General features: G+C 34.1%; 1 protein-coding gene across 10 annotated transcripts in view; it reads left to right on the forward strand.

Annotated features, from left to right (window-relative positions):
• The window catches only part of PSPC1 (paraspeckle component 1), a 64,981-nt gene that overhangs the window by 16,117 nt on the left and 25,910 nt on the right, over positions 1-22,954 (forward strand). For 4 of the 10 annotated variants that reach the window (XR_010828377.1, XR_007157933.2, XR_007157935.2 and 1 more), the window contains exons 7-8: positions 16,850-16,907; positions 20,899-21,068. The exons of 3 other annotated variants lie outside the window; for them this stretch is intronic. Coding sequence is in view for 2 of the 7 variants with exons in the window: in XM_048047072.2 (XP_047903029.2) it covers positions 16,850-16,907; positions 20,899-21,068 (228 nt within the window). In the remaining 5 variants the exon portion in view is untranslated. Of the gene's footprint in view, positions 1-4,950; positions 14,544-16,849; positions 16,908-20,898; positions 21,069-22,954 lie in introns of those variants that run through there. 3 more of the 10 variants (XR_010828379.1, XR_010828378.1, XM_048047074.2) reach the window with 2 other exon arrangements.

Below are 22,954 nucleotides of genomic sequence, written 5' to 3' on the forward strand. Positions count from 1 at the left end.
GCAGAGAGCTGCAGGAAGAGGAAGCTGGGGAGCCATCCCACAGGGATGAGATGGCATTAGCTCCCTTAGATTACTTTGCTGTCAGGAGGTAGTGGTCTAAACCCTGCAAGTTAAGGTGCTGGGAGGAGCAGATAACATTGGCCACAGCAACCTCTCTGCTGGTTTGCTTCTTGCAGCTCTCTGAGATAAAGTTACATAGTCTCTGTGCTTGAATTGCTTGCCACAGATTGGCCATCCTCCTGCTCATCTGCATTTTTAAATTCCTAAGTCTGTGTGTATAGAAACTGTTGAAGTTTTGTGCTAGACATGGCAAAAATGTAGCGTAAGAAGGGAAGAGGAATGGTTCAGATGGAAAGCACTTCAATCACTATGCATAATTTTTGTGACTTTTATTCCATGAAATTTTTGAGGGGGAAAAGTAAAGGTGGAAGAAAGCTTTGGAAGAGTGTATGTAGCTCTCCCACAGAGTTGATTATTGAAATTCTTCATCTGGGATTAATACACTGCAAGAATATATAGATGTAGCTGTGCAGTGACAAGCCTACTAAAAGTGGTACAAGTTGTATAAAAGATACATGTATAGTTAGTAAATGTATAGTTAGCTGTTTCATTTCTAATGTCATGCAAACTTGAAGTGGCATATACGATAATTTAAACAATGTTTTCTCTAGTTTTGAGGAATTTTTAGTATTCTGGTCTTGTATTCTGTTTTACTTGTAGTGTCCTTTAAACCTTAAGAGGAGGAATTAAAATTGGAAGTGATATATTTTTACTTCAACAATTATTTCTAACACGGATGGCCTATCATTCTACAAGCATTCATTCTAACATGTCTTTAGACAACCTTACCTAAGTTGTAATGTGTGAATGGGAGTTTGAAAAAGCCTTTGCATGTTGGAGCAGATAAGAATTTTAAACCATTTCTGGAGATTGCACAATGATACCTTTTTTTGATTTAGTAGAATTTCTAATACAGCTGAGGTTTTTGATGTATTCTTACTTTATTAACTGTAAACAGACTTCATCTGGTAGTTTCTCCTAGTTCCATATTACCATTGTGCATACAGTGAAAAGGTTATTCTCTGTTTTAAGAGTTTAAAATTTGCTTCTTTCTTAGCACTGCATTTTATGATACTGGTGGGATGGTTTTTACTGTACTGGGTTTCAAACTCTTTTGGCATAACTTACATAACATATTAGAATCTTCTGCCAACCATGTATTTAGAAAGAAAATGATAATTTTCTAATGCTTGTTTTTGTCTCTTAAAAGCTTTGAAAAGTAAGCTTCCTTCACTTATATCCTATCCCTTTTTACTGTTCAGTATGAAAGGAGGACAAATGGTAAGTGCAATGGCAACCAGAATTGGAACTTGTCACATAAGGCTGCTGTATTAGGCTTTCATGTTTAAAATTTCTTCTGTATCTTTTTTTCTAACTTGTTAAACTTTTATTTTCAGTATTACCTCTTTTGAAAAATGTCTTGTGGTCAACTAAGCCAGTTACTTGGTTTAGTTACAGTTGATTAAAAAGAAAAGTTTTCTTTAAGAGTGTTTTCTGTTGCTAAAGCATTCTTTATCGTGATGTTGTATATTAAAAAAATACACTGTTACTGTATAGTGAGCAGCCTAGTGATGCCCAGGCAATTTATCAAGCTAGTTGTGTGATCACTAGTAGATAAGTTACTTAAAAACTCTTCCATATTGTTTAGGGTTTTCCACCTTGCTTTTTAAAGTTTTGTTAGTTGAAATCTGCTGCTAAAGCTCTCTCTATATCCATTCTAATTCCATGATAGCTTAATCAGGAAACTTCTCCTATACTATTTTGTCAAATTTTATTTTGCATATATGTTTCTTGCTAAAAGAAGAGCTTGCTGATAGTGATTGGAAACAATATTTTATTTTTCAGCAGCAGAAATGTATTTTAAATTAAAACACAGTACTTGTAAATGCTGTTAATATATTACTAAAACTGTGCAATGGTTAGCAAATCATGAACGGCTTATGGAGATATTGTTAATTCTCAAAAAGTGTTTTCACTAAATAATTCCAGTACCAGGAGTTATTTTTAATTGATGTGACTGACTTAGAGTGAAAAGAGAACGATTTGTTTTAGTGTATTAGAATAGTTTTCAAGTCTTTACAAAAGAGACCAAAATATGTAGAAGTTATAGTCTTAGAGTTTTTATGGAGCTCATATCTATTTCCCTGGTAATGCTGCAAAATATTGTAAAGGTGGGTATTTTACGTGATGAAACAGTAGTTAGAATACTGCCTGACAGCTTACAGCTCTTCCTACTGATGGTTTAAAGAGAATGTTGAGATTTTTTTCTGCTTTCCTCTTTGCTCCCACCCCCACAAGGAAACTTCCCCCCCTTTTCAAGTGTAACTCGTGTAGGTAAGGAACTGTCTATTGCAGGGTCATCAGTTTTAACTTCTAAAAGCTTACTGCTCTTTTGTGTAAGACTTTATGTATGCATAATTCATTTTTTTAATCATCTAGTTTTTGAAAATTAACTCTAGAAGATTGGTTTGCTTTCCTTTTATTTTCTTAGAAGCTTCACTGCTCAGGTGTGTTGCAAGTACGAGCATAAAGTGGCAGACGCTAAAGCAGCGGAGGTTGCTTCAACAGCAGAGATTATAGTGGACTTGAAACAAAAGCTGCAAGGTTGTGGAGAGCATAGGGATAAAAAACACACATCTTAAAACAGCATTCAAGTTCGTAGCTTCAGCCATGCAAGAAACTTGATTGATGTAGTTTGATGCATTTGATGTATTTAGTCTAAGAATTTTGTCCTCCTTCGCAGAAGTTTATAAATGAAGCTTCCCCTTTTTTATCTTTCAACTATTTTGAGCCTACAGTGATATATCTTAGGGATGCCTCATACAAGTAGTAGACATTTTTGAGAGGAGAAAAGTATCAATTAGATTTCCTTAGTCTTCCGTAATACAGCAATAAGTTTTTGCTCTTCAGGACTCCTTAGTGAATTGAACTGCATTTTTTTCCATCTTCTGATTCCATTATGCTCCAAAGTCCCAGTTATATAAGAAGTCTGAATTCGCACTGTATGCAGAATTCTTTCTTTCTTCAAAACAAAACTAAGGCAGATTTCCAGTAATAAATTCACTAATAAAGATTTCCACACATCTTTTCAAATTTGATCTGTTCCCTACTAATAAATTTATTTTATCTTGACAGCCTAGTGTACTTCATGAAACTGAGGGTGGTGAAATGTTTTCAGGTTATATGATTATAATCTTATTCACAACAAACTGCTACAAAATTAAGATGCATTATAAAAAATCGCTTTTATAAAGTTTGTTTGGTAGAGTTGAATTGCTTCTTTTGCAATCCAGCATTCATACTTGTGGAAAAAGTAAGCAGTTCATTTGACACCTTAAAAATATCATAAGGTAAAAATATCTTGGAGAAAGCTTTTTTTCTTAGTTCTAAGGATTTGCCTGACAAATTACTCCTGCTTTCTTGGCAGTGATTTTACTTCAGTGATCAAGTTTCTTCCTGTGCACAAAGCAGCACAGGCCATTCAGCAAGCAGTTTATAAAAATACAGTATGTGTTTTAGTGGGTGGTCTCAGTTTTGGCAGTAACATTATTATTTTTTTATTTTTCCAGATTTGCAATGATATGTATCCATAGATAGATAACTCAATTTTGCATTTCTTCTGGCCCTCAGTGTTTTAGATACATATTTTGTTGCCCTAGGTAGGAATTACAATTCACACAGATTCTGGAAAAAAAAATTATTTTCAGCCTTTAATCACAATATTGGTGTGAAAACTATTTAACTGTACTATCTGCTTTTAGTATGAAAAGGCATCGCATAAAAATCAATGCAGAACTTCAGTCATCTTAACGTAGTATACTATGTGTTTATGTACATATACCAAAGCTATTTGTGGAATAAATTATTTTTTGATTTTTAACTGGCATTTATTTTATGACTGTTTTAGGATGGTTCATAATTTGACTTTCTAGATTAATTTGTATGAAGGATACCACTAAGGTAGTTTTTCAGCAATGGAGCAAAAAGTCATTGCAGTGTTCCATCTCATTTGTAATTTTATATTTCAGTATGTGTGAACTATGAGTATTTTGGGTAATGTGGTGGTAACCTTTCCCTGTGTTAAAGTAAAAAACTGAAGTTTTGATCTTTTACTCGGTTGCAGTCAGCTTACCACGCTTGCACAAATTGCTTTAGAACATACTAATGATTACTTCAAGTGAACTTGCAAACAAAACAAGTGACCATTCTTAACTTTTGCTCTTTAATGTGCTGTCAAATGGACATAAATCTCCAGTGCGAATTCAGGTGTTGCGGTACTATTCCTTGTAAGCATTCCCAGTTTTGTTCTCTTCTGCAGTAATTGAAATGGACTTTTTTCTGGTTTATAGATTGTTTTTGTTTATAAATTTTCTTTCAGTAAGACTGATGGATCAAGAAACTTAGAAGACATTTTTCTGAAGATATTTCTTATACAACAGCAAAATTGTCATCAGTCTTAATTTTTCTTGAGGCCTTAGAGCAGATGCTTTTTTTTTGATGATTCATTAATGGAAGGGCTCCAGTTGCATCTCACGTGCTTGTTTGTAGAATACTCCATTTGTTTACTTAGTTTATCCCCGTGTCATGGATTTTACAGATGAATATGAAAAAGATCTTTTCAAAAGCAAATTTAAGAACACTACAGTCCATGTATTTAATGTAATTTCTGAAAATTCTCACTGCTCACAAGTTTTAAAAAAAACTACCCGACAAAGTTCCCCAAATACTAAATTGTTCTTCAATTTTTCTGACAAATAAGAATGAGGCTTTGGTAAATATTTTTTTTAAAAAAGTCATGCTTTAACATAATTGTTTTGTTGATAAATGTACATATTTTGAAGCAGCTACAGTTAATATTTGCCTTAATCATTTTCATTTTCTTTTCCTCAGCTACTGGATTTAAGTTTAACTCGGAGCTTGTACATGTATTTATACAGGCTAAGAAGAGATTAACTATCACTTTCAATTGTCTACTCAGTACCTATTTTGGACTCATCCACCTGTGTGAATCCTGAGATTCTACTTTGTGGCATTGGGACTTGCAGCCAAAATAAGTTCCTGTGCTTAGAAAAGTTTGTCTTTATGCAAAGGGTCCATATTAAAGGAAAAACGAAACACCCAAGGAGTGAGCAGTGAGTCTGTAGAAATAGCGTATTTTGATGTGAGGAAACCTATTAATGCATCTGTTTGCTGAGTGTGAGGAGAGATCATATATAAGAGCTGATTTTTCTCTCTTAAGATGCAGTGCCTTCTGAGTAGCTTTTTTCTTTCTTGGTGTGAGCAGAAAGCCTCTGACCTGCTTAGCCTCTAATGTTTTGGTTCAGTAACTGGCAGAGCGGAAGACTGTAACAATGATAATGCAGTAAACTGAGACCTAGAAAAGTGCTCACCTTGGTGAGGTTACCTGTCTTTTGATATCAGGCTAAATGCCTTTTTTTTTTTGTTTTAAAACATGTAATGTTTCTCTCATGAATCCATGACAAGTCTCATTTCTATAGTAAAGGCATTGAGTAGGTTTACCTCACTGCCTAATGCTTGTTTTGGATTACTAAATCTTCAGTGAAGAATATGGAATATAAGTAGTATTTCTGTCTTCTATCAAGTTTTTCTTAAAGTTTCACTTTAATTTTCCAGAGATCTGTTGTAATAATGTTAGATGAGTTAGCATTTTTTTTAGTAGTAGTGTTTTTTGGAAAACATGAGACAAGCACATCTTCAACTGACAGTTACCATCTTGGTTAATGGAAACTAACTTTTCATGGTTTTAAAAGGGTGACAATTAAATTTTCTTTAAATGGTAAACCTTAAATAATTTTTCCCAAACACAATTTCCTGCAGCAGGTAATGAATTACTCTCTAACTTAGCTTTAGTGTTGTATAAGATGAAAGAGCATTTGTATTAGCTGTGTTTTGTACGTGACAAGAAGCATGCTGCCTTTTCTGGTGGTGCTGAAGGCAGTTCTGTTGATGGCTACACTTGTGACAAGTTAGCTTGTGTCTCTTCTATGATGAACACACCTATGTGCTGAATTATTAAACATCAATTTGAGAACTCGTATGTTCCTTAGGCAAGAACCAGCCATTTTTGTTCATCCCCATTATGATGGGATTCCTATTGTTTCTTACATGATTTTGAGCTGTAGCTCTGTAGTACATATAAACAAAACTTTTGATGAAAGCAGACTCCATAGCTCAAGAGTTACTGTATATGGAACTAGAAAGCAGTATTTTTCATAATCCATTTTGATTTGTTCAAGTGAACAGTTTCTTGAACTTTTGATTGAAATACTAGAATTGCCAGGTACCATGTATATGGATTTCTTCAATCAGAACTTTCTTTATTCAGATGATTAGACTACCTCATCTTCCTCTAGTTTCACAGTAAATGGCTTCCAGGTTATATATAAAAAAAAAAAAAATGCTCACTGGGAAGCTCTGGAGGGATATGGAGCCTGGTTTCATGCCAGGAAGTTTCATTGATGCTTTTTTGTTCATGTTTAATATGCTTTAAGTGCTGTATATGTGAACTGGCCAGAACTTTGGTGATAAAATCTTCAATATTTAACTATCCTGAATGTAAGGAACATTGATAATACACGTCAAAGATGTGCATATGTTTATTAGAAGTTTGTCTTACAGGATCTTTTTCTAGTGATGAGAATACACTTTTGTCTTGGTTTAAAACCTTGCCTTTCTACTTCTGTTTTGGAAATATTTGCATATTCTAGTCACCTGGTAACTCAGATCAGTTACCAGATAGCATCTGCAATTGGAGTTTGATTTAATCACAATTTAGTTAGTGAATATAATATCACTTGGTGAGGAAAAACACATTAATACATACGTCCAGAAAAGAATGATAGTTAGAAAAATCTGTGGCTATAACTAGTACGGCTTTTAAAATATTTTAAGGTGATTTTCCAATGTGGTATTTCACATTCAAATTTAAAAAAATAGTTGTTTTTACATAAACACATACTTCATGGTATAAGTATATTCTTGGCAGGTTAATTTTTCTTCTAAGCAAGCTTTGGCTTCATCTCATAATTCATCTTGAAATTAGGAAGAATTGCTATTTTGGGACATTCCAGTGTTCATTCTGATAATTTGGCTAGTTTTGTTTCATGTGCAAGGAAAACTTGATATATGGGAAAAGTAAAATATAGCATTGGTTTAGAACTCCCAACTTTTGGTTAAATGTTTGTGGATTTTTGCGTGATGGTACAGTTAGCCCAGACTTTGTTACCGGTTAGACAGCCCTTCAACTCCACACTTGCCAAGGTGAATTGTGGAGTACTTCTTAAATGTAACCGGTACTGTAAAAGTAACAGGTCTTTCATGTTTCCATGGATGTATCATAGGCTGTTTTGATATTTACCTACTCACATGCAATTTCTTTAGCTAAAAAATAGAGTAAGTCAAAGACAAGCTGCACCATATGATTCTCTAATATGGCTCTGGAACCGTTAATATTTTGTGAATGTGAAGTGATTACATGTTACAATTGTAAACTGGGAGGTACTGGTGGATATTGCTTTCAGAAGGTAAGTAAATAGTTAAGTGCCTTTAAAAATAATAATAAAAATTGTTGAGCTGTTGAAATGTATTTAATGTTTTCATTTCATTGCTATTCAAAAAATGAATATAATAGAAAAAGGAACTGTTTTATGATATAAGTTCAGTGGAACTAAAGTGGCTCTTAGCTCCCATGAAACCAAATTAATCGACAATGTTGTAATGAGGAAGTTACCGTCAGGAGTAATATATAGATGTCTTCCTTTTTTCATGGGGTGGGGAAGGATTTCTAAACCTGTTGAAGCGGTTACCTTCTCTTAGCACCTCTGTTTTATGAAAGTATTTCTGAATTTTACCTTTAAATATGGAGAAGCAGAATTTTACCTTCCTTGTGAGTGTTAGTTGTTAGATCAAGGGCAGAATACTTCTATTCCTGCTTGTTCTCAAATAGTTTACAGATCTAAAAAAAAAATTCTCTCTGCAGTTATGTCTTCAGCACTTCATCTGTATAGCCATAGACAGTGAAGGGACTTGGTAAGCTTTCCTCTAACTGAATAGATAAGGTGATGGTGATTGATTAGAGCATGTAATTAAACTCTTTAGATTTTCTTCCAAGCTATTCTTGTTTATATTCATTTTGTTTGGTTCCAGATTTTGCCATCTGTATACATTTTTTTAGTTGCTGAATAACACTTTCCACAGGTTGTGAGAAAATGAGGAACTACAGTTAACTTGCCTTTTTATTTTGTGATGCTGTTTAGACGCTATTTTATTGTATAACAAATGGAAGTGGGTGTGGGCGGATTTGGGAAATAATGATATATCAATGCAATGTTTTAAATACAGTATTAAAATGCAGAGAAGCAGCAAGTAACTACAAGACAAGTAGATAAGACATCTCAATTTGGAACAAAATTGTAGAGTCAGAATATGTTCTGTTGTACGCCTTTGCTAGTTTTGGACTATTTCCTGGTTTTGGTAACAAGTTCAGTTTATCACTTGAAAGCTTGGCCTGTAATGAAGCATTCTGAAAGAATGAGTTTTGTGTAAAACAAAGTTGCAATATCTTATATGATAAAATATCCCGAGAAAAAAAAAACACAAGCTTTTTAATGAACATATATTTATTGGTGCTTTTATTCAAATTATTGAAACTTTTTTTGGTAAAAGATTGCAGTTCTCAAGTTTAGTGTGTAAGATCACTAGATAAAGACGTTTAAAAAAAAAACACTGTAGGAATGTAGACAACTTCTGTAATAGTGATGACCAGTTTTTTAATATCGGAGATGGGTGAATATCTCAGCATCCAAATCAGTGACTGAATTATCAGCTGTCTTTATGGTAAACTCTTAGAAAAAAAAATACTGCCTTTTCTGGCTCAGAAGCTAAGTATTCTTTTTCTTGCTTTGAGATGAAAAAACAACTATTCAGTTTTTATACTTTGAAGTTCATTTTTCTTTTCTGCTTCATTTGCCTTATTCCACATAATTCAGGGCAGTGGTTATTTTCTGCTTCTCGTGACATAGGAGTGAGAATATTGCTCTTTGTGTAACAGTTGAAAGTATTTTTGTCTCTTTTTCCTAATCTGGTTTTTAACTTTCTCCTCCAAAATTAAATCTTGAAAAAAATCACTTTCTGACAGTAATTCATGTAATAATTCATTGACAGTGACTCTTTACTGCAGACATGTTTCAGTCTAAGATGTTATCCATTTTCAGTGGACTTTTCTGAATCAGCTTCAGCTCTTAGGTTGCCTTCTTGCATCAATATTTATTTACAAGTTTTCTGAGTTTTCCTTTTTCTAATTGTGAAGTAGTAACAGAAAAACTTTTCCAGTCTGGAACAAACCCAGTGTGCCATATGGAGGCTGATGAATAGCAGGAGTGTTGGGGGACTTCTTGGTGTTGTGTGTGTGTGGGGGGAATCTTTTCTCTTTTTATGGTGGTGTTTTTATCCATGTTTTTCATGTAAATATATATTTGTTTTATATTTATTTGGATTTTACTTTTGTATAAGTATATACTCATGTTCTGTAAGCTGTCACAGGTTTGCTCTCTTAGAGGTGGAATTAACTAGAAAATTTTGGATTTAAAAAGAATCAAATGAGAGAAAGGGACACCTGAAATGTAAGTAAAATCTAGTAGATAAAGTATTGTCTCTTCTGCATTATAAATAAAAGAACGTATTTAGTGCTGCATCTTATAAACAGCAGGTGTATTTGGAAAGTATGAAAAACAATTTTCCTTGGCTGAGGAAAAAAATATAAGTCATGTTGATACTAGTCTTAAAATTCCTTGCAGCAATATCTGAGATCTGATAGAATGTAATGACTGTGCATTCTTGAATATTTTCAACACTCCTCAGATTGCATTAATAACTTTGAAGCTGCTATAGGTGACAGTCTTTGAGTGTTAACATGTACAGTGAGATTTACATTATAGTGTTTAGTAAAACATATTACTATGCTTTTTTTTTTTTGCAGTCTCCTTGGTGCTTACAAATTTGAGGGACTTTTCAGCTGGTTTGTGGATTTAGCTCTTTCAGATTAGGTAGTGGCTGTGTCCTCTGTATTAAATAGTGGTTTATTTCAGGGGATTATTAAATGTGATTATTAAGTGGGTAATTTGTCCCCTAAATGGCATAATGTAGGTAACATTGGTGCCATTAAACTGTCTTCTAGTGTAGACCTGACTTAAATATCATATAAAGATTGATGATGGAAGGAAGTAGACTTCAGATTTAGCTTTGAGTCCAGCTGTAGGGGGGTGGCTTAAAAAAACAAAGCAAACTGGGAGGATCAAAGTTACTGAACACTGTAAGTCCTGCCCAAAATAAACAAACTGCATGCTTTGGAGAGTAGGAGCTAACAAAGGAAGGTCTTGTTACCTAGACAAAGGAAGACCTTAAACTGTCTTTCATCTTCTTGTAAAGATCAGAAAAAGATCAGATGTTAAAATAAAGGTGGATTTACCAGAACGTGTAACTTTCTATTTTAAAACATTTTTTTCTGAATCTGAACCATAGAGGCATGTGTGCTTGCAAACTTCCCCCCATTTCTGTCTTCAGTTTATCAGCCAGTGCTAATGTGTATGTTATGTAGTTAATGAAGTTCCATGATAAAGTACTGTCCTATCCACTTTAATCCCATATAAAATGTTCTAGTATATGTTACAAGGTATGTTAAGACTGGCAATTTTCATATCATGCTGTTAGGCTTTCTGCACATTCAGTAATATAAACTCAAGAGCATTCATTACATCTGTCATTTAACTAGGAAGTAATTTAAAAAGTTTGAAATAAAACATTTGAATGCCTTTTTAAAGAAAGGCTTCGTCTCAAAAAGCAGTAAGTATATTTAGCTTGCTTTAAGTGCTTTTGTTGTTCCTGTGGGATATAAATGCTGAGAGATGCCCGCAGATGCTGAGTGTTCTGTGAGAGACGTAGAAGGGAAGTGAGGGAAAGTCACACAGAAGTTGAAAACCTCTCGTTTGTTCCCAAAAGAAAAAACAGAGAACAAAGATGTAGAGCATGGAGTTTTTTTCCTACATGAATACTTAGTAGAGAATTCATCAGATTGTAAAAAATGCTGGTTTAAATGACTTATTCCTATCCTTTTGCTGTTCATTAGTTCTGAAAGAAATTCCCCTATTTTAATAGCACTTCTCAATAACTTCTCAAAACTTCTGAAATAATGGAAGTACTTAAGAAATGCACCGAACTAACCATATATCTTTTTTTCCATAAGGGTAATTGTAATTTTTTGCTCAACAGCCAAATACTCATTTTTGCTATCATTAGGAATGTTTTTCCAACTTTTAGCCTTTACCAGAAAACATATGTTTGCATTTATTTTATGCAGTGCATATTACTGTTTTTACTGATTCTTGCAGTACGTGTTCTTTAATAGTTTAACTTAATGTGTCATCTCCATTAATTCTATTTATGACTTGAATTGCCAAGGAGGAAATTGGCTTTAACTATCTGTTCTAGCACTGTTGCTTTGTTTTTCACAAAGACCAAGTCCTGTTGACAACTGTTAAACCTGATGAAAATTCTTTTCATTAGATTCTGTATTTTAAAATGACTGTTTTTGTGTTTTTGACATAATTTCGTGTATACTGTATGCTTTGCAGCTACATTTACTTTTCTTGTTATCTAGTTTAATGTATTTACATGTATAAATCTGTGTAATGTAAGGGAGCTCATTTTTTTATTTTCTATTTCCTGGGTGGGTGCTGTTCGTAGAAATACTGAGTTGTTCAGGCTGGAGGAGATCCATGCAATCACCCAGTACAGCTCCCATCTTAGAGGAAGGACTAGCTCTGGATTTAGGCCACATTGCTCAGGAATGCATGAAAGTCTTGCATTTTGAAATAAGATTGTTATTTTTCATGTGATAGAATAAAGTGCAATATTTTGTGATATTGTAAATTCCAGAATCTTATGTGTAGGTCTTAACTGATGGATAAACCTAAGAGGGAAGGGTGATCAGGGGTGGGTGGGGGAGGAGGCTTTTCTTACTTTAACTCCTTATTGGCAACATAACGTCCAGCGAGCTGAACATTGGAATCACTGGCTTGAAATGACAAAACATTTTTAGGAGTGAGTGAATAGTGTATAGTCAAAAAGTGTTCCACATGCTCTTATTTTTGAGTGCCTATCCAGTGCTGTCAATCACTTAAATAATTTGTGTTTAAAATATGTTTTTGCATAAATTATGATTTTGTGTAAGGGTTAAGGAAGATTATGCCAAAATTACTTATGCTTCCTGGTGAAGCCTTTGGAAATAATTTTTGGAAATGAAAATTTTTCTTAAACTAGAAAGAATTTAATGAAGGAAGAAACTGTAGAGGAAAATTATTTATACTGAGGTACAGAAATGTCTTAGCTGGTTTGTCAAATACAAAGTTTGTTAGGGAGCTGAATTCAGTTTCCACTTCAGTGAAAATAGGTAACGTTAGTGTGAATGATATTTTGCTGTGCACACAGAACTTGGATAACTGTGTATTAGGTTACTGATTTTAATATGCAAAGCTAAGTTGATGTGGTAAGTGTTCTTTGATAAGGCATTGTTCAGATGCTGTGCCTTACTGTTATTTTGGTTACCATTCCTTAGCCGCTAGCTGAAAGGTGAGTGCCTATTTCTACCTGAATTTGGAAGTGTTTGGCCACTTCTTAATATTTATGTTGATACCTTGCTTTTTGCTATTCTGTAATATTCAACCATACAGACATATATTTTTGACAGTTTGTTAACACGAATATTGCTTCGTTTGGAGAAAAAAATAGTAATTTCTTTGGTCTGGCACAATTGAAAGTCATGTTTCCAGAAAAACAGAAGTAATGGTTTCAGTTAAAAAAAATATATATATATTATATATATATTAAACTTATAACTACTTGTGGTTTTATTTTCAGTGTGGGAAAGGAATTATATCTGGTACATTCTCCTGTATCTCATCATAGGTGTCTTTTCAAAACCGTTAGTTTTGTGTTCTCATAGAGTCCATTTAAGGTTATACTAATATCTCTTAAAAAAATGAAGAATCATTTTGACAATTTTCTATATGCTTCTGACTACTGCTGTCAGTGGTTATTTGGGGTGCAAGAACATTGCACATGATAAACATTAAGTGCTCAAGAAAATCTTGTTTATAATACCTAGAAAAAAGAAATTTTATACTATATTAAATGCACAATGTATATGTAATTTGAAAAAGGTATTCAGTATTTTTATGTGGGTCTAGTTAATGTTAAAAGGAGTTGGAAACAAGGAAATACAAATTTTAATGCTTGCATCTGAAGTAATTGGAAACTATGGTGCTCTAGTTGCCATCATTTTTACTAAAAGCCAATTACTCAGATGAATGGGACCCTTTTGAGGTTTGTTTGCATTAGTGAGTTGTGAAATATGAGAATCATGCATCAGTCTTGGAAAACTTTCCTTTGAGTTAAAGAAAAGGTAAAGGATTATTAAAAGGGTTTATGAAGGATACTATAAAGAATTGTAATTTGAAAATAGGGTATTATTCATTGTTTTAAAGGCTCTTCCTAAAGATTGCTATACTTCACTACGCATCTGTTGTAGAACTGTCTCCCTCGTAATTGTATGTCACCCATTTTTCTTGTTCTCTTCCAGTTTAAGTTATTTTCCCAGGTACCTGCTGACTTCAGAGGTTAACTGCTTCCCTATGGATTTCGCTAGTAAAAAATTAACTCTCCTTTGTCTTGCTGCTCAATTTTAACTCCCTGTAATGGGTGGTTGGGGGTTGGCTTCAGGGGAGGGGCTGAAGCAAGCTGCTACTAAACAAGACGAGTAGTTATGTGGGGAGGAAAAGAAGCCCTGCGAAGAAAACTGTTCTAAAGCTCTGTTCTCATTGTAATGTTCAACAATATCAGCCAGTAGTGGTTTGGCTAATCTGTCAAAACCGCCTGTTGGCATTTCTTTCTCTGGTAGTTTAGGTAAATACCAGAGAGCAGCTGACCAGGCTTACCTGCACTCGTTCATACTCACATGTTAGAAAACTGTTAGGTCACAGTTTGTGTGGGATAGCACTGTATTTCTGTTACGGGGATTCCTTCAAATAAAAGCTTTGGTAAATTACCTAGGTACATGTTTTTACAGTTAGTATGTCAAGCATTTAATCACATTCTTGATACTTCCTGTCAGTTAGTGTATTTTCTCTAATAGATTTATCTTAAATGAGCTAAATCTGTGATAACTATATAAAAATTTCCCCATGCTGAAAATGTACAAAAATGCTGTGAATTGTGAACATAAAACAACAGAAATAATACTTATTATAGGCATGTTGACAGGAAGTAGAGATAATAAGGCATGTTCACAGGAACGTGTTCATCTGTAGTCTACCACTGAAATATTTTTATATTGTTTTAATTCAACACCAAAGTTAAAGCTACAAATGGCAAGTAATAACTTTGTGGATTTTGTTAACAGAGGTCACACTGGGTCACCCAAAATATGGGTGTCAATTCCACACTTCTTGCTTTTTTTATAATTTTACTGGTAACTGAAGACCTTCAGAATTTCAAGCTAAGACAAAACAGTGGTTTATTGTGTGGAGGAAGTTTAGTATGTGTTATAACTTGCCAGTGCTTTTATCTTTTGCAAAGAAAATTAGTTAAATTTTAGCAAGTAGTACAGTTTTCTAGCTCTGTACTTAAAAAAAAAAAAAAAAAAAATCCTCTAAGTGGCTTTGTACTTGGCCCTGGCTTGTATGGCACATTTCACATTAGGGGGCAAAAAAAAAAAACAAACCAACTTGTAGTGGCATCAGTCCTGACTTTGTGTTGCAAGAATTGGAAGCCTCCCAAATTAGGTTACGTGCAATAATTCAAAATCCAGTGCATTTACTTGTAGCTAAACAGTATTTGTCAGCTTTTTGTGTTTTGTCTGAAATCTGTTTTCACACATGCATATGGCCGTGCATATGTGCATACACAATCCAACTGATATAAACTGGTAGCCATGGTGTCTTTCTGCCATGCTGATTGAGGGATTGACATAGGGATGAAATACCACTTTTTCTTTTGCCTCTTTATGTCAGGGCTGAGGTGTAGTAGCAGACTAATATCAACAATGTTGTATGCTGATTCTGCAACTGACTGTATGACTGATCCTAGTCCAACCGACATTAAGTGAAATCATCTATATGACTGATCCTAGTAGGATCAGGTAAAATCAGATGATTTCACTTAATGTCGGTTGACATTGGAGTGAAGGATCTGACAAAGTCATTGCATATTCTTTTATAAATGAAATCTTAACGTAGGCTCTAGTGTCAGAAGAAGTCCTGATTAAAGTGTTCAACAACTGCCTTTTGTAGCTGGACCTTGAATTCAGCTCATGTCTTTTAGTTACAAGGCCTTATATTTCTTCATTTTAATCTCGACACTAAAGCATAATCCTTCCAAAATTGTCTGGTCTTCTTAAGTACATTTCCTAGGTTAATATAAGTTCCCAGAGATGAAGTCACTGACCCGAGATCCTTTTGTCATACATCTTATGACAGTTTCCTATACCAGCATATTTTTGCAAAACTATTGACCCTGTGCTTTCAAATGTTGGAGATTGCTGCTTTAAATGTGCAGTCGTAGAGGACCTTCAATTTTTGGCATCCCAAAACATGATTCAACTAAAACAAGTTTTGTGAAATTGTTTTTTTAAAAAAAAAAAAACACTAAACCTATAAATGCATTTTGACATGATTAATATTCAGTGCAAAAATTAAGTTGGGATAATGGAACTGTTTTTAAAATGTCTGAACTTGTGAATCATAAGTGGAATAATTTTCAGAATCAGGTAAATTTTTTTATATGCTTATTCTTAACATGCGTGTATATTCACTCGATGATGGAATATACTTCAACATTCTTACAGAAAATTCATTACAACCTTTTTTGGGTGCATCGTTGTTTTCCATGAGCTGTGAAATTTCTATTTCATCCTTCTGATTTAAACAGTAATACCAAACTTCCTTGGAATTATCTGTGCTGGGTGTACTTTGTTTTCCCTTAAGTGGTAACTTTTGCATATTGTTTCATAGCAGGGCATGGTTCATGACAGTAATGCCAGAACTTTTTTGCTGTTGGATAACTGAGCATTGATTAAATCTGGATCGATTTCACGTGTTATTTGTCTATTTAGTTTAAATGCATGATATGCTGTAAGTTTTTATGCTAGTTTCAAAAACATGGTCAGTGTCTGTACTGAGACAGCAAAAAATGTACCACAACTGAGTTAAGTCAAAACTATTTGAACAAAGTTGAATTGGCAGATTGAATTTATATACCATAACGCATCAGAGCTTGGTTTGCAGTCAACACCATCATTTTTGAGTCATAAAGACAGATTTGACTGTATTACTAAACGACAGCCTCTAGGCAACAGTGTAGTAGGATCTCTTTATTTACTGTTTAAATATACTGCTGATTATTGAAGAACATTGAGTGAAGATGGATTGATTTGCAGTTGATTACATAACTTTTATGAAACTTCAGATTGTATCTGATAAGTGAAACTTGTGATATTTAACCTTTAGCATTATGCAAAAAAATGTACTGCATTGTAATATTGAACTTGTACATTTGATATTTATAAAAGTAGGGGAGTATATTTAACTTTATTCCTTGCACAGTTTTGTAATTAATGGGAACTGCAGAAACTTGAGATTTTTTATTTTCATGGAATATATGGGAATGTTATAAGTTCTAAGAATTATAGGTTGATCATGAAAACTATGTTTACTTTCAGAGAGAACAGGAAATGAGAATGGGTGATATGGGTCCTCGTGGAGCAATAAACATGGGAGGTAGGGATCTGAAGGAAAAGGCTTCTGTAATGTAAAATTTGTTTTTCTTTGGGACTGTACATGTTACTCAAGCACTATTCATTGGTGACAACTATTGGTAAAATCGAGTAAATGGTATTAGGAAATAGGAAAAAAAATCATACATTTTTCCTTGTAAACAGTTTTTTCTCTGATAAGTATCTGTTTTGAAAATCGGTAGGAGAAAGAAAATGATCTTAAGAGAAAACAATAGGCAAGGAAAGTTGATGCTCTAGAAATTATATGATGCAGTACAGTAATTTTCAGTTGTGAAAGTGCTCAGCGTTCTTTTGGAGGGACTACGTGATCAGAAAAGTCGGGACCGTAAGTGCAAGCAGTGAAATGGTTTAGAACTTAAAATAGGTCGGTTCTTGTTGACGTACTTCACAAAAGTTTAGCAAATAATGTGGTTGGTGTCCTGTTCACTTACTGCAAGTCTCTATTTGCAAATATTCTCAGTTCATTTTCATGGTTTAGAGTATTGTCACTGCTAAAAACTGCTACTGTGAAGTCTTAAAAAAGTACTTTCTTCATCATTAGTATTTGTTCTGTATCTGCAGACTGAAACAATTGGGAATATTACTTAATCAGAATATCTGCTTTTAAACAAGACTGAAATTAAGAATATTTCTTTAAAAAATTAAACTATTAACTATCAATATATATCTTCAGGAAGCTCCCTGGTGTTCATTAAAAAGAAAATAAATTAGTATTTTTTGTATTTTAAATTTGAAAGTGTATATACAGCTTAGTGAATGCTATGGCTTGACTTTGAGTAATATGAATTTATAGACTAAAGTACTTGCTCAATCCCCATTTCAAATATGTTATTCACCACTCGCGTTCACTGACTGAGAAACATTTATAGCCACAAAATGGAAATAGGCTTTTTCATTTGCAGAAAATGAAGAGCCTAAAATAATTCTAACAGAAGTCGTTGTAAAGATCAAGTTATCTAGAAATAGTAATCTGAAGCATAAATTGCATTTATTTTATAGCTGCATTTTTACATTTTTTTTACGTATTGTTTCAGTGCACTCTACTTGAAAATTGCAATTAATTAGGAGGCTTTGTAATTATTGATATTGTGGAAACTGCTAACACCAGTTTTCCAGATTCATAGGGTACGCTTTTATTATACAGATTTAAAATATGTATTTATAGTAAAATATGTATTTATAGCAGTCAGTTCCCAGCCCCTTACTTTTCTTGTCAGGTTTTCATAGAATCACAGAAAGGTTGGGGTTGGAAGGGACCTTATAGATCATCTCATTCCATCTCTCCCTGCCATGGGCAGGGACACCTCCCACTAGAAGGAAGTTTTAATGCTTAACTATGATATACATCATTGTTTTGCTTTGTAGGCTTTTTGCTATGACCTTAGATTTTAAACTTGATAGAAATACATTTAGAAATAAATACGTAGTTTCAAAAGAAATTATTGTAACAACTAACAGCTATTTTAAAAAGGGAAAAATACCCATACTGAATAGGTAAAATGTCTAGTTCTACGGTAGCTGGATTTTAGGTTAACTCCCTGTAGAGATTTTTCTCTTTCCAGGCCATTAACAACCCTACCACCAAAAAAGACCCCGACCACCCAAACTCAAAACGAATAATACAAAAAAATCTTTCTCTAACCAGGAAAAAATGGCTTTTTGGGAGCCATTTCTGCATTGCTGAGGGCTGTTGACTGTGACTTATTGCCAGCTGTGCCATACCTTGGCATGTCCGTTTTGGACATTTACAGAGTGTTCAGCCCTTCAGATTGCAGAAAGGTGGTTTTAGTCCTTGTGTTGTGGCACAAACTTGATGGACTGTTTTCTGTCTGCTGCTATGCCTGGTCCAGTGAATAAACTGCTAACATCAGTGTCCCACTGAATAAAATAGGCAGTGAGGTGCTATAAGGTGCTATAACAGCCTCTCACTGAACCTGTGCAGGACCCTGCTCTCTCCCTATATTTACACTCCCTCCCTTCCTTCTGACAGAACTTACAGCCTGAAACTGGCTTAATGGTACAGTGAGGCTTACTGTTATAATGCTATAGTATACTAGATGTCACTCTGGAAGAAGTATGGATACATTTGCATGGTATAGAGGGTAAAAACACTGTTGCAGTTGAAGGCTAAGTGAACATTACCTACATGTGTGGCTGGCTGGCTAAGTTTAATTAGCAGGCTGGTAAGCCATAATAGGTAATTGAGCATTGACTGTTTTTAGTCATTTTTCACTACCAGCACTGAGTACTGCCATCATGACAGTCATATAGGGCACTTCTAGCCTTTGAATATAGACGTTTCTCCTTACTTTAGCAATTTAGGTTCCTTTTCCTTCCTTGTTACGTCCTTGAATGGTTGACGCAGAAAAATAGTTTTATTGGCTATTCAGCTATAATTTTGTCTTGTATTACAGCACAATCTTTTACTTGCTAAATGAACTGTTCACATTTGTGGGTAGGCAAGAATCTGAGTTGAACATGCCTGTATTTTAGCTCCATGTTGTAGGGAGAGGTCTTCATGTATTTAGGACTAAGCTCAGGCAAGTACCGCTTTTTAAAATACTTTTCTCGATTGCTCCTAATAAACTTGTGCAGCACTTCCTACATGCTACTGTGTTGCATGGATTGTTTTTGCTAAGCAATTTACAGTTGGTATCATGTGTATGATTGAGTCTAAGTTTATGATTTTAGCAGCAGTGTCTTGATGTAGTGATCTCACTGACTGCTGCGATGGGTGCTCAGTGCTGGTAATACAGATGCAGTTTTGCATACGTGCAGATAATCATGGTACTGTGTTTGTGCTCAGTGACCAGCTTACGATGGTGGACATGTATATACATTACTGAAGAAGTTATGAACAGAGGTGAGAGGCTGATTTTTGAAATAAAATGACAAGTTTTTTAGTCTGGCAAACATGTCTGATTTCTTGATTTTTTTTTTTTTTTTGGTATGCATTATCATGACTTGAAACATATGCTAGATTCCAAAGGCATGTTTTCTTCTATTATCAAATTTCAGATGCGCACTTTTGGTTGAATAGTGTGCATAACCATTGTGGGGACAAAAGAGTGCATCGCCACCAGTCTTAAAGATTATGACATCTCATAATAGTAGGCATAAATGATTTATATAATCAGACTTTTTCTTACAGCACGAAAAAACGTTTTGAATGCAGTTCACTTGAGTGTGTTAGTGGGTGCTGGCAGTGGTGGTTTCTAGCTCAATGTTGCGGCCAAATGACCTCTCCAGAAGAGCAAAAGAGGCTTTTAAAGCTTTTCTGCTCCCTCCTCCAGTGAATCAGAATTTTTAAGGAATTTTATCTGTGACTAAATTCCAACAAAACTTCCTTTATGTTTCTGGTACTTTTACTATAATAAAATACATTTAAATGCAAGATTTCTTTGTATCATGTTACAAATAATTCATTATAAAGTTGAGTGCCACCATTGGTATCACTTTTATATGGTATTGCAGTGTATTAGTCTAGCATCGACATGTAACATTAATACTGGTAGAATAGTTCTTGTAAATGTGTATTTAATGTTAAAATCCTGAAAGGGCTGAGTTGCCTTGTAGCTATTAACTACTGCAAAATCACTTGAGATTTTTTCTAATTTTTCTAATTTGTGGTGCGTAGTGCATATATATGCTATATGAACAGTTAAATTCCTGCACAGAAACAGTACAGCTATATTTAGCTGCAAAGTTCAGGTTTCTCAACAGTAGAAGGCAGATTATGCAATGTGATAACAGGGTTTAATTAATCTGTTTAAAAGCAGATGATTGAGGTAAATGTACAGTCTCAAAGAATATATATATTTTATATTTCAAGTATTGGAAGTCTTGTACATTTGGCTTTTTAAATATTGTAAATTGTAGTCTTGTACATTTGGCTTTTTAAATATTGTAAATTGTTTGTTTATTCTTGTAAAATTCAGATAGGACAGCTCTTAAGTATAGATTGTTTTGCATAGATGCGTTTAGCCCAGCACCTGCTGGTAACCAAGGCCCTCCTCCAATGATGGGTATGAATATGAACAACAGAGGAACTTTACCTGGCCCTGCAATGGGTCCTGGTCCTTCCATGGGACCAGAAGGAGCTGCAAATATGGGAACACCAATGATGCCAGATAATGGAACAGTGGTAATGTATCACAAATTTAATTCCTTTGAATAGATGTCATGTCTCATGGCACATATTCGTTACCAAAGATATTTTCACACTGAATAAGAGCATGCTAAATGGTTTTGAGTCTGTTAAAAGTAATTGATAAGACTTGTTCGTGAACAACACAGAAAGAAAACCTTTATTTGGTCTCAGAAGACCATTGTGAAAATCCCACTTCCGTGAGGAGAAAGGTGACTTCTTTGATCCGTAACAAGATTTTTAGAATTGGGGTTAGATCGTGTATTATTTGTGGTAAGACTTTTCACATATGACCTGTCTTGAAAAACTTGCTGATAAAAAGGAAATCTCTTTTGAGAAATTAAGAGGAAACAACATACCAGAGTAATCTGTAAACTTCGACGTTTGCAATTTTTTTGTTTAATGAAACTAAATCATATGTATTAGCTTGATTTCTCATAATCAGATGAAAAGTTAAATGTTGGAAGCTATGCATAGTGTGAAGATATCTTTGTGTAAACTACTTGATTTTTTTTAAAGTGACTTCAGTGTTACTGTATTTCTTTTCTAATGGTGTTGAAAAAAACAGATTGACAGTAATCACTTAGAAAATAAGTATGCCAACAGCTGCTAGTTATAACTGTCATGTCAACACAGGCAAATAGTATTGCCCAGCTGCCAAGGGTACTAGGAATGTAGCGTGTACATCTGGATTTTTTTTATCAAGAGAGGATATGCTATTGGGCTCCAGTTAAAGCACTGGCCATTTTTGCTCTGTTCTTACAGCCAGTTATTTTTCCTAGCTGTAATGTCTTCTGTAGAGAAACAACTGTAGCATTTTAAATCTCATATTTACATATGTTCAAGTATTCTTTTATAAGTAGATACTCGAGATGTTCTAGCAGTGGTGTGATATAAAGGAGTATGAGGTATAAGCAGTGATTCCATTATAGTTTTATTGGAACACTGAAGTTCTTGTAGCTGTAAATTTTATCTATGCCTTCTCAACAGTATCAGTCTATGACTGAGCTATTCTATAAAGAAGTTTTGACAAAATCCTTTGTTCCTTAAAGGAAAATGAGATTTTGATTAAGTGCTAAGTACATAATAAGTTTGGTCTTCACCTGTGAAAGATGACGACCTCATTTCACATCATAGTGACCGATTCATTTTATCTTTTCTGTAACTTCTCACAAGGATGGGGATGTTTGCTTGAAAATACTGTGTTACTGACTGGTCACCTCTGGAACATTCTCTTGTGATTGTATAGACACTGAAAAGAGGTGTGAGGAAAAAACCGGTGCTGTCTGAAGTCATGATAACTATCTCAAATTGTTTTTCTACAAAAAGCCATTCCAGTTATGGAAATGTAGGGAAGGGAATCTACTGACGCTTCAAAATGTCCTTTTTAAAAACAAACAAAAATTTAACTTGCGTTTTCTTCTGTACACCACTGAAGGGGACAAATTAATTGCTTTTTTTTTCTTCATTTTGTAGTTTCAAGGTTTTTAATTTGGGGGTAGGCCCCTACAGAAAGGCACGCCCTTCTTGTGTTTTTGTTGCTGCTAGAAAGACACTTCAAAGATTCTTTGAGGGCTGTCTACTTAAAACACTGTGAGCGTTAATTTCCATTTCTGTTAAGAGAAGTGGAGAATACAATTTACAGACCAGAAAGGTAATTTTTGTCTTTTTTAAATTGGATGTTTTTATAAGTCATCTAGGGAAAATTGGAGTAAACTGTTGTTTACTACCATATTTTGAAATATTTGTGACCATAATGTTTTAAAAATAGCTTTTTTCCTCATAGTTTATTGTAGATAGTTTACTACAGCAGATTTCTCTTTAACTGGATAGAAGAGTTTTATTGGAAAAAGTTGTTTTTGTCCAAAAGTTAAATGGTAAAA

This window comes from Anser cygnoides, chromosome 1 (assembly GCF_040182565.1).
Source record: "Anser cygnoides isolate HZ-2024a breed goose chromosome 1, Taihu_goose_T2T_genome, whole genome shotgun sequence".
Lineage (NCBI taxonomy): Eukaryota > Metazoa > Chordata > Aves > Anseriformes > Anatidae > Anser > Anser cygnoides.